This window comes from Tachyglossus aculeatus, chromosome 2, assembly GCF_015852505.1.
Source record: "Tachyglossus aculeatus isolate mTacAcu1 chromosome 2, mTacAcu1.pri, whole genome shotgun sequence".
Lineage (NCBI taxonomy): Eukaryota > Metazoa > Chordata > Mammalia > Monotremata > Tachyglossidae > Tachyglossus > Tachyglossus aculeatus.
The window spans coordinates 33,189,877-33,202,722 of record NC_052067.1 but is presented as its reverse complement, the minus strand read 5'-3'; the positions used below and the strand labels follow the sequence as shown (position 1 = coordinate 33,202,722).

General features: G+C 44.2%; 1 protein-coding gene across 3 annotated transcripts in view; it reads right to left on the bottom strand.

Moving 5' to 3' along the window:
* RFTN1 (raftlin, lipid raft linker 1) overlaps positions 1-12,846 on the bottom strand; it is a 172,620-nt gene that overhangs the window by 96,085 nt on the left and 63,689 nt on the right. For all 3 annotated transcript variants that reach the window (XM_038765466.1, XM_038765460.1, XM_038765453.1), the window contains exon 3: positions 46-232. In XM_038765466.1, coding sequence (XP_038621394.1) covers positions 46-232 — 187 coding nt within the window. The remainder of the gene's footprint in view (positions 1-45; positions 233-12,846) is intronic.

Here is a 12,846-nt window from a genome sequence, read left to right as displayed (position 1 = left end):
TCCCTGCATTCCCTATCTCCAACCCATTCCCCTTGGTGCTTTTACCTTTCGGTTTTCTTGATCAGAACGGCCCGGAAGATCTGCTCCTGCGGGGTCTTCTCTCTCTCACTGGTGGGCTGCACAAAGGGGTGGAGCGCTGCCAAAGTGAAGCCCTGCTGGTAGAGCTCCTGGAGCTGTGCGGGAAGGTCACGCCAAGAGGAGAGCCTTGCAGCCGAAGACCGGGGCAGCTCCGCTGAGGAGGAAACACACCGATCAATAGTCTCATCCAAACAAACTGAAGGTCTCAAACTGAAAATTATGCCTCTTTTTCTGCAAATCCTCCCCTCGCACAGGGTTCCCCCTCACTGAGGCTTTAGAGAGAATTGGGTCTTTCCAACACAGGTTCTCTAAGTTTCTTAACTGAGTTTCTTCACAGTCAAATGAAATTGCCCAGGGTACCAATTATGCATTGCATTGGCAACCTCATCTGAAATACGCTCCTCTTCCTTGATCCCTAAACATTCATATATATTCTGTGTGTGTGTGTGTGTGTGTGTGTGTGTGTGTGCGCGTGCGTATGTGTCCTCTCTCCCTCTCCTTCCCTTATTGTCCAACTTTTTACCCAGATTACAAAGCTCTGGTGGCATTCTGAAAGATATTTTACATCAGGCACTTTAGCTACTGCTCTTATAATAATAATAATTAATAATTATGGTATTTGTTAAGCGCTTACTATGTGCCAACCACTGTTCTAAGTGCTGGGGTGGATACAAGGTAATGAGATTGTCCCACGTGGGGCTCACAGTCTTAATCCCCATTTTACAAATGAGATAACTGAGACTCAGAGAAGTTAAGTGGCGTGCCCAAGGTCACACGGCAGACAAGGCGGAGCCAGGATTAAAACCCATGTCCTCTGACTCCCAAGTCTGTGCTCTTTCCACTGAGCCATGCTAAAGAACACATAGAAAGAATCTGCTCTAAAGAATAATAATAATAATAATGGCATTTATTAAGCGCTTACTATGTGCAAAGCACTGTTCTAAGTGCTGGGGAGGTTACAAGGGGATCAGGTTGTCCCACATGGGGCTCACAGTCTTAATCCCCATTTTACAGATAAGGTAACTGAGGCACAGAGAAGTTAAGTGACTTGCCCAAAGTCACACAGCTGACAGTTGGCGGAGCCGGGATTTGAACCCCTGACCTCTGACTCCAAAGCCCGCGCTCTTTCCATTGAGCCACGCTGAGAATAACAAGAATAATTCCAAAGTGAGATTCAAACATCCTGGAGTCAACCTGAGTACCACAGCGACTAATATTGGACACTCCTGGGCAGTCAGGCTGAAAGAGAAACATTTTAGCATGTAAAGAGGGTCCTGGGACTTGGTAGAAATCGTGTGGATAAAAATACCCAAGACAAGGCAGCTAATAAACAATGCTGATTCCCTCAGAATCCCTTGACCCTGGAAACAAGTCAACTGTTTCACAAAAGAGTTCTTCCAATTATGGTATCTAGGCTGTGCGGAGGAAAACAGATGCATGCTTCCTCTGATAATGAGAGTTTACAAGGCTACTGTACTAACATGGCTTTCCCTGGCATTTCCCAATCATCAGGCTATATTATCAAAAGCAACCGAATGCACTTGGAGAGGTTTAATCCGTTGCACTGCTGATGCCATTTTCTTGGATAAATAAGAATTATTATCTGAAGGAAAGTCTGAAAGTTATTAAGCACTAGACCTTGAACTCCCCCCCAACTTAAAGTCATGTCAACTAATTTCCACAGCCTGAACTTTTTTAAACCTGTCATGTTTTTCATATGCCCTTCTAACTGGAAAAAAAATACCTCGAAGAACAGAAACCATGATTGTTCTGCGAATTCTTCACTTCCCAGATTCCAGTAAGAGGAGTACATTGGTTAGGGGGTTTCTTTCCTTCCTCTGCCCCAGTCTGTCAACAAACATGACGAACAATTGAACTCCAGCCCTGAGACTGTGGCTGCTGGGATGAGAAGCTTCCCCCCCAAAACATGAAATTCTTTACAAAAAATGCATTTCGAAATCCACAGACTAAGGTTTTTTTGTTTTTGTTTTTAGGCAGAAAGGAAAATGCAAAAGGGGGCAAATACGAAAACATAACTTTAAACTAGTTGCATAACATCCGAGTATGTAACATCACTTAGAATATATCATAAATTTTTCAGATTCAGCTTTTAGGTAGTGGTCCTGAGAGCATAAATGAAATACTAAATTATGGGGGTCAGACTGGCTTTCACCTGTCTGCGTCCCCTGGGTAATGTAGACTTTTTTCTTCTGCCCAATTTTCCAGTTGTACGAGAATGAACAAAATTAATTAATTGTAATGTATCTAGGAAACTTTGAAGATGGGAGTCTGTTTATACAAATGTGTGAATGAACTGTATTTTTTGTCATTAGTATATTCAATTTTGAAAACATTCTTTTCAAGACCGAAAAACTTGAAAACTAATAATCGCCATAAAAACCCAACTCCAAAGCACCAGCCAGTATGCTGGAGGCTGTGCTGCAGAAGTTTGACATTACTCCTTATTTTTTTGAATTCTTTCTGTTTCTAGGCTTGCTTAACAGTAAACAAATGTAAAATAAACAGTTTAAAACTAGTTGGCCAAAATAAAAGTCACTTGGCAGTGCTATTCTATCTCTGGTTCAATTTCCTGAAATTCCTGAAAAAATAGATTTGCTGAATTTTCAACTGGAAAAATGAGACATCAGTTCTCCCTTTCTTGCTCTCTCACCTCTTCATTTTCTCATTGCTAACTTTTTCTCACTGCTCTACCTATGGATCTGCGGCCAAAAGATGAGCTACTTGTTGGGGAGCATGAGCCTAAAGATCATAGGGAATGAGCAGAGTTTTGGAAACACCCCATATCAATAAAGATGTCCTTATTTTTGAATAGGTCATGATAATGAAAGAACAGAAACTCCACCCTAAAACCCTCAGACATCTCCACACCCATGGAGGAAAGTACGGGATTTTCCTTATAACGTCATATTACAGCCCAGAAAGAAATGAAATCTTCTTCATCCTCTCATCTAAACCTTTCTAAAGGATTCCAGAGAGGCCCAGAAATAGTAAACAAACAACAGCTTTACTGCTCTGAGCTTTAGTATTCAGAAAGTGTTGACTCCAGGCCTAAGAAAAAGATATCACTGTCAACTGCAATTGTGCATTTTCCCAAAATTACAAAAGCCAGAACAGTCCTCTGGCCTAACAATAATTTGTGCTGCTTTGCCATGCACTCCATTATGACTAACTTACTCACTCAAAAGCTTTCCTTCATTTTTCTCACTGTGCTGGCCAGTGGGTTCTGACAATCGCAATGAGAATCCCGAGAAAGATGTCATTCCCACTAAGTAATTTCCTTCACGGGTGAGGTTGGCGATAATGCTGTTGGGGGACACAGCAAAGAACACAAACACACAAGCAAAATATATACATGCACACACACAGAGTATATAATTTTAATATATGTATATATACACATAACTATCTATATTTATATATTTATTTATACCCTTTTTCCTTTAAGTGATTGTGCCTGAACCACACTGATTACCTTGTGTCTATGCCAGCATGCAGTAATGTGCTGAACACATTGCAAGTGCTTAACAAATCATCATTATCAATGGTATTTACTGAACTCTTACTGTGTGCAGAGCATTGTACTACACACTTGGACGAGTACAATATAACAGAGTTGGTAGACAGGTTTCCAGACCACAGTGAACTTACAGTCTAGAGGACGAACCTACAAATACGACAATTATTATTATTACTGTTGAAAGCTACTCCAATGGTCAAATAATCAAAGGGCAAGTAAAGGGAAGAGCAGAGTCAAGACTGTATCTATACCTGCCAGGGGAAACAGCAGGCGAAAGCAATCATCTATCTGCAGCAGTGCTAAGACCTCTTGGGTGATGTGTAGTAGGGACCGTCTCTATCAATCAATCAATCGTATTTATTGAGCGCTTACTGTGTGCAGAGCACTGTACTAAGCACTTGGGAAGTACAAGCTGGCAACATATAGAGACAGTCCCTACCCAACAGTGGGCTCACAGTCTAGAAGGGGGAGACAGAGAACAAAGCCAAACATACTAACAAAATAAAATAAATAGAATAGATAGGTACAAGTAAAATAAATAAATAAATAGAGTAATAAATATGTACAAACATATATACATATATACAGGTGCTGTGGGGAAGGGAAGGAGGTAAGATGGGGGGATGGAGAGGGGGACGAGGGGACTCTATACGTTGCCGACTTCCCAAGCGCTTAGTACAGTGCTCTGCACACAGTAAGCACTCAATAAATACGATTGAATGGATGAAAGTGTAGTCCCCAGTTTACTAGCACACAATCTCTCTCACCTCTCAGGGAAGGAAATGGAAGTACCACACAACTGACAGGCTCAGGGTAGAGAACTAAAAAGGTCAGAGCACAGCAAACTTGACCAAATCCCTTTTACAAGAATGCCCAACAAGTAAGCAAGCAGATGGCCTCGTCTTCTTCAGGTGACTGAACAACGCAGTGAGCTGAGTGCTCAATATTGTTGACACTAGTGTGGCTGCTGCCCCCTGAATAGCTAGAATCTAGGTTATTCAACCACAAAACATCTGATAGTGGGAGATCAGAATAATCATCATTATTACTGAGCATCTGTAATGTGTGTACCACTGTGCTAGATGCTTGTGTGGCTTAGTGGCTAGAGCACGGGTTTGGGAGCCAGAAGGTCATGGCTTCTAATCCCGGCTCTGCCACATGTCTGCTGTGTGACCTTGGATAAGTCACTTCAGTTCTCTTGGCCTTAGTTACCTCACCTATAAAATGGGGATTAAGAGTGTGAGCCTTTGTGGGACAAGGACTGTGTCCAACCTAACTTGTATCTATCCTAGCGCTAAGAACAGTGCTTGGCAAATAGTGAGCGCTTAACAAGCACCATAATTATTATTATTATTATTTTCAGGGTACATATTTTCACTTTTTGTGTTGGCTAAAATTAGAGAATGTTCTTCAGATAATGAGAGGCTACCCGGCTTCAACACAATGCGATGACAGAAATACGGTGTGCGTAGAACTGAAAATAGTGAAGACTATAGTGGGAGTTCTCCTTAACGCAGAGTTCTGCAAGAAAAAGAAGTGGGTATACACAGAAAATGGACTAAAACACAGTCCTTGCCCAAATACAGTTCACCATCTAGGCAAGGCATTAAAGCTACTGCTGCTCACAAACTGCCCTGTGCAACAATTAAATCTCCTCCTCCTCCTTCCTCTCGTCTTCCTCCCAGGTCTATCCAGATCTGCTCTTTACACTGATCAGAATCATCATGCAATTGCTCAATTCTCCATTTCACTTTGATTGCGAACACCCAACCCAAGATCAAAAAGGGAAGATGTTAAGATCATTTGGCTATAAGGCTATTTGAGGAAAACTATCTGATGGGGATGCAAAGTTAACTGTCACAGATTGTATCAAGTGACTACTTTAAAACTCGATCATCATGCCCTGGATAATGAGAGTTCAATACTGAAAAAGAGAGGAAGTCATGGATTTTACTCATAGAGGCACAGTGGGGGAAAAAATATGTCAACAAGAAAAATGGACAAAATAGGATGCTGTCTTCCATCTATCTTGTTGGGAGGAAATAGGCTTGTTTGTGTTCAATGCACTGGAGGAACTGGCTAAAAGTATTTCATCCAAGGGAAAATATGACCTCTCTCATTTGGCAAGATGGATAAAATTTACAGTGAGTTGATTAATGCACACTAGCCACTGAACAAAGATGCCTGGAGCCTGCTTTTGCCGACAATATGATTTGTCCTCAAGATTTCAACCCTTTTGAGAAGAGTCTTTTTGCAGGCCTTTTTTCTGTGTAGCCTAGCAGTAAGTCCACTACCAAGAATTAGCTCCCCCCCGCCCCCTTCTTTTTTCCTGAGAGTATGTACTGGCAGGATGCTGCTAACGCAAAGGGCATTTGGAACAGGCCTATAAACAATACCTTCTTGTCCCTGTTCCACAAAATGCCACTTGAACCTTCCGCTCTTCACAACTAGATCGGAAGTTCCTTGTGGATAGGGAACATATCTTCCAGCTCTGTTATACTGTATTCTCCCAAAGTGCTTTGTCCAGGCCTCTGCATACAGTAAGTTCTCAATAAATACCAATAATTGATTGATTGCACTGGGGTAAACAGCAAGGTGGGGAAAGATGAAGAAACCAAGATTGGGGAGAGGGAGACAAAGGATCTCGTTGGGAGATGGGATTTTCGGAAACAGACAGACATGCATGGGCACAGTCAACAGTCAAGACTCAGCAGTCATTCGTTAGGTGCTGGAGAGAACAGAAGGACAGTAGTTCAGGCATACTCCCTGACCTCAGTAATAATAATAATGCTATTTGTTAAGCGCTTATTATGTGCCAGGCACTTTACTAAGCACTAGGATGGATACAAGCAAATCAGGTTGGACACAGTCCCTGTCCCACATGGAACTCACAGTCTCAATCCCCATTGGACAGATAGGTAACTGAGGCACAGAGAAGTGAAGTGACTTACCCAACGTCACACAGCAGATATAGGGTGGAGCCAGGGTTAGAATCCATTATGCTCTGACTCCCAAGCCCATGCTCTACCCACTAAGCCATGCCACAAGGTGGGGGATTGGGAGAGGTGGATGGAGGATAGACACAGGGGAAAGGGTCAACAATTACAATTCATCAAAGAGGGGAAACAGATAAAATGGAACAATGGAATGGTTTTCATGGCAAGAAATTTAACAGTAATTTAGTGTTCTGTCCTCAGGCACCTCACCACTCCAAGCAAAAAAAAAAATTTAAAAAAGATGCCCAAACCTTCCCAGCACTAGAGTTGTTGGCGTGGGGCTGCATCATATATATGGCAGGGGGGAAGGGGACCACTGACCCAATCCCTAGGCAATCCTTCCTGGGAAGACCCCCAGATCCCACGAATTGGGGGTCTTGGGGGCTGAAACAGCTGCAGATATGCAGATTTCCCTCACCCTCTGTTATAATAATAATAATAATAATAATAGCATTTGTTAAGCACTTACTATGTGCAAAGCACAGTTCTAAGCGCTGGTGGGGGTATACAAGGTGATCAAGTTGTCCCATGGGGGGCTCACAGTCTTAATCCCCATTTTACAGATGAGGTAACTGAAGCTCAGAGAAGTTAAGTGACTTGCCCAAGTCACACAGCAGACGTGTGGCGGAGCCAGGATTCAAACTCATGACCTCTGACTCCAAAGCCTGTGCTCTTTCCACTAAGCCATAGAACTTCTCCCCAGAGATGTGGCAGGAAAGGCTTGGGCTGCTCTGGTTCACGGATGGTCCTACTGCTATTGCGGGACCTCTGGCCTGCCCACTGGGGCTGGGGGCCGGAGAAGGGACGGAGATCGAGATTAAGGGGAACCCATAAACCCAATCCTGTCCAAACTCTTCGAACAGCTTTAACACCTGCTATCTCTACCGCTTCTCCCCCCAAATCCCTTCTCCAATGCTCAACATTCTGGTTTCCATCCTCTCTAAGGTCACTAATTACCTCCTTCTTGCCAAATCAAGAAGACTCTGTTCTCTCCTAACCCTCCTCAACTCCTCAGCTGGCTTAGGCACCGTGGACCACTCCTTTCTTTTGGAAACACCACTTAAATGTAGGGGAAATGGAACTTGAAAACATTATTCCTGACCACAGGATGGATCTCCCCAGTCACTCTCCGCAATACGAGGCAGGAAAAGGCATCGTCTGACCATTTCATCTCATTTCTTATGCTCTTAGTCTCGGTGCCAAAGAGAAAACTCAAACATTTAACTCCTACCTGAGTCAAGTCTTTCCCTGGACAACTGAAATATCTGTTACTTCTGGTTTTTTTTTAAGTCCTCCTTTTAATTGAGTCAACCAGTTAGAATACTCAGGTCAATATTTATCAAAGTGATTCCAATAACTTGTAAAAATAAAACACAAGGAGAGCCAAAAGACAATGGCACCAATCCTGAAGTCTGCTTTTGGGACATTGCAGGTCAGCTTCTACTTTCCTATATGTTCACATAACTTTCATGGACAGAAGAGACACAATCCTATGTTCAGAAAAGAATCTAGTCCTGGATATATGAACAAACTCTTACATTAAGGAATGTTTCTTTAATTCACTGTAGTAGAAATATATAAAATAAACTGTTCACGTGACCTACCAAAAACTCTCTATATTGTAACTCAATATATATATATTTTTATTCAGTGATATACAGTATAAAAAAGTTTCAGCAATTCTCAATATCAGAAAAGGACAGTGGGACCGTTTTTTTTCAGTGTTCTAAAAATGGCTTCCACACCTGCATTCTCAGCTTTGCATGAACAATTACTACATTCATGCACAAACTTCTAAATTGGTACATGGAAATAGAAAATTGTGCATACAAATTGGGCTGCCTCCTGCTTAGTGAACCAATCTGCATGCAAATTCATCTGCACTCATAGATTTACTCTTCTGTACATGCAAAAAAAAATGGACATGCAGAGTCTGGGGAGCAGCTAGAGTACCAGAATTCTCGGAAAAATTAGGGAAATGTATTTCTGATATTGTTCTGGCCATGAGAACCTTTATGAATTCCTCACCCCTGCTTTCTCTAGCTTCCCTTTCTCACAATATGCTCTCTGAGAGTGGTAACTGTGTTTTCCATTCCCGTGTTCCCAAAATGACTAGGGCAATGCCGATCACCCAAAAGACCAACAAATCCTGTTCATTGACAAGCTATGGCAAAGAAAAATTTGAGAGAGCATTCAGGAGGGAATACATGAATACAGTACTAACCTGTGTGCATGTAAATGGAGCAATATGATGGAAGAGAGAGAGCATTTGGAAATAGCACCAGGTATTTGAGTAGAACAAATATAAATCAAGTAGCCCAAACCAGACCTCAGTCATTGTGAGAGTTGTGGGGAATGGCAGAGCTTGGGAGTGGAAAAAAAGGAATAATGGGGAGATTTATACCTTGCAAAATCATGGTGGAATTGGAGTCTCTGAATGTTAGCAGTCATTTTAGTTTTACACTACATTTTAGTTTTAGTCTACAGTTCCCAGAACCACTTGGGGAAACCCCCTCACCACCACCCCCAACCCAAAGACACAAATGTATCACTGGAGGTCCCACAAGCCTCTGTAAGGATTACTATCTCTTCCCTGTCACCATACCTAACTTCAAAATTGGAACTGAGATCCTTCACTAGGTGACCAGACTTTCCAAAATTCCAGATTTCCCCAGCAGCCCATTTCAGGTTTTCTGAGACATTTCTAAAGGTGTGTGTGTTGGGGGGGGGGGGCGACCCATTTGAACAAGATGTCTGTGCATCTCAAGTGAGGAGGGGGACTATGTAGTGGGGAGCATAGGAGTAGAAAGACAACCAAGGCATTAGAGAAGGTAGGGTGTCCCCAGCTGTCCATACCTTGGGACGATGGGATCCAAGGCTGAGGTAGCTACCCACAGGACCAAGCCTGCCACAGGGCTATGGTGTAGGCGCCTCTGCACTCCACAAGTTCTGCTTCAGAGTGGGACCCTCCTCCTCCCGCAATCCACGGAGCTGAGCTACTGTGCTCCATCCTGGGAGAGAGACGTTGGAGTGGCAAATGAGCTACGGGCCGAAGCCCAGCAGCAGAACCTCTGCCTTCCAGACTGTAGAGGTGGAGGACCCCTAGAACATGGCAGCTTCCAAGCCAGCTCCAGTGATCTGGCCCATAAGGATGGCGGCCAACGGTACACATCAACTCACTACTGCCTTCTCCCTCCCTCACTGCTTTTCCCCTACTGTTTTTCCCTTTGCCCCCTTTATTTCCCTCTCATTTTCTTTGTCCATCCCCGGCTCTTTACTGTGTCGAGTTGGACACAGTCTCAGTCCCCATTTTACAGATGGGGTAGCTGAAGCACAGAGAAGTGAAGTGACTTGCCCAAGTTCACACAGCAGAGAAGCGGCAGAGCCGCCGGGATTAGAACCCATCACTATAAGACATCCACTGTTGGGTAGGGACTGTCTATGTTGCCAATTTGTACTTCCCAAGCGCTTAGTACAGTGCTCTGCACATAGTAAATGCTCAATAAATACGACTGATGATGATGATGATGATCCAACCTGGAGCTGGGCTATACGTACAGGCGCATGGCCACACAAAAGCCAAGAATGCTTGCTCTGCCACATTCTACACGGTACAGCGTATATGCAAATGACTGAAAACCTTCCTACATCTTTGTGGCTATGTCTAAAAACTGATAAAGAAATGTGCTGGGAAAGAATGAACTGGTTTCTGCAGGTGCTGCTTTCCATTTCTGCATACAGGAACCAATATTTCATCAAAACATTTGTTTCAGACTGGTGATGTCTGCTTCACAACCCCTTTCCAAGGTAGAGAATTCATTCATTCAATCGTATTTATTGAGCGCTTACTGTGTGCAGAGCACTGTACTAAGCACTTGGGAAGTACAAGTTGGTAACATATAGAGACGGCCCCTACCCAACAGCGGGCTCACAGTCTAGAATGGGGTTTTAAAATAGGGCATTAAAAATCCATCAGAGTATGAAACTCCACCCCTAGCCCAGATCCCTGGCAACCCTACCTGCCCTACTGCCTGTTCAATAATAGCACTCTCTTCCAAGGTAAACCAACATGGAACCACCCCTGTGTAAAAAGGAACAATCATGGCCAAACAATACAGAATACTGCCTGGCCTAACTTAAAGCTCAAGGGAACCAGAAAAGCAAAAAGCATAGGTAATTGAAAGATACCCCCAGCAGGAGAGGTTGGAGGTTTTCCAGCTCCAGCAGGGTAGTATGGTCACTGCGCAAAAGGCTCGTCCAGAAGAGGAGCCGGCTTCTCAGTGGTGTCCTTGTACCACCGCAAATGAAAACAGAAGTTTCTGTGCACATGCTGGGTTTGCAGGCTCAATAGTGTCCAGGGGCCCCTGTGCATACACACACATGCCAATGTGCACGTAACTCCTATGCAGGTCAAATCTGCACTCGGCTGCAAGGGACAATCTATTCAGGCCCTATTTTCTTCAGGCTTACCTTGAGCTCCAAATTTTCAGCCTACACATGGCTCTCCCAAGCCTCTGACTCCTGGGAGGTGTTGTAACTAAGCAGGGGCAGGCAACGCAGTGACTCAGGGCAGAAAAGAATACGGAAAGCAGCCCCAGGTAACCCTTCCTCCCCCTGCCTTCTACTCCTCAATTTTGGGAAGAGAGGTGGACGATGACCAGTGAATGAGATTGAGAAGGACCAGTCAGAGGCAGAAGAGAACCAGGAGCAGCAGGGTGGCTTAGTAAGAAAGCAATGTGGCCTGGCAGTCAGAAGGACCTGGGTTCTAATCCCAGCTCTATCACTTGTTCATTCAATCGTATTTATTGAGCACTTACTGTGTGCAGAGCACTGTACTAAATGCTTGGGCGAGTACAACAATAAACAAATTCCCTGCCCACAATGAGCTTACAGTGAAAAGCAAAGGGAGCAAGTCAGGGTGACACAGAAGGGAGTGGAAGATGAGGAAAGAGGGGGCTTAGTCTGGAAAGGCCTCTTGGAGGAGATGTGCCTTCAATAAGGCTTTGGGGAGGGGGAAGGGGGGAGAGATAATTGCCTGTCGGATTTGAGGAGGGAGGGTGCTCCAGGCCAGAGGCAGGATGTGGGCTAGGGGTCGGCGGCGAGACAGGCAAGATCGAGGCACAGTGGGTGACTATGGGTAAGTCACTTAACTTCCGTGTGCCTCAGTTACCTCTGGGGATTAAGGGTGTGAGACCCACATGGGACATGGATTTTGAAATAATAATAATAATAATGATGGCATTTATTTAGCGCTTACTATGTGCAAAGCACTGTTCTAAGCGCTGGGGAGGTTACAAGGTGTTCAGGTTGTCTCTCTTGGGGCTCACAGTCTTAGTCCCCATTTTACAGATGAGGGAACTGAGGCACAGAGAAGTTAAGTGACTTGCCCAAAGTCACACAGCTGACAAGCGGCGGAGCTGGGATTTGAACCCATGACCTCTGACTCCAAAGCCCGTGCTCTTTCCACTGAGCAACACTGCTTGTCCAATCTGATTAGCTTGTACCTACCGCAACACTAACTACAGTGCTCAGAATATAGCACTTAACAAATACCATAAAAAAAACCCACCAGGAGAGTACTAGTCAGTGAAAGCAAGGTAAGCTAGTGTTTCCACTAAGCATCTTGAGAACAGAGATCATGTCTACTAACTCCATCGTACTCTCCCAAGCACTCCATACAGTGCTCTTTCTGCCCACAGTAGGTGCTCAATAAATACTATTGATTGAAACCCCTCTCCCCAAGCTAAGGGAAGGCCCTTTGGACAGGGTCCCTGGGCTGGCTGGCAGAGGCCCAAGAGCACACCAGTTGCTCCATACCACCTCCCTGGGTGCTTTACAGTGGCAACGGCTGGAGACACCAGCAAGTTCAGAGAACGACTGTAGAGACATGCAAACTCCAGGCACCACTAGCCCCAGACCCACCCTGTGAGCATTTCCAAATAAAACAATAAAACCCCTTGCCTCATGGATATCCCATTTTTTTCTGACTGCACTTACTTCCACTGGTCCAGAATTCAGCGACACAAAAACATTTCATAACCTTCAACATTTATCTTTCCTGACCTTTGAAGACCCCCAAATAGTCTCTCTCTGTCATGAATCACTTATTGTGTAATGGCATGAGCTCTTGTACTGTCCAGGTCACAGAGCCTTTGCCTTTATGGATTCCTTTTGCAAATTTAAAAGATTTTTTTTTGGGGGGGGGGGGGGCGGCGGGGAGGGAGGAGGGGCAAG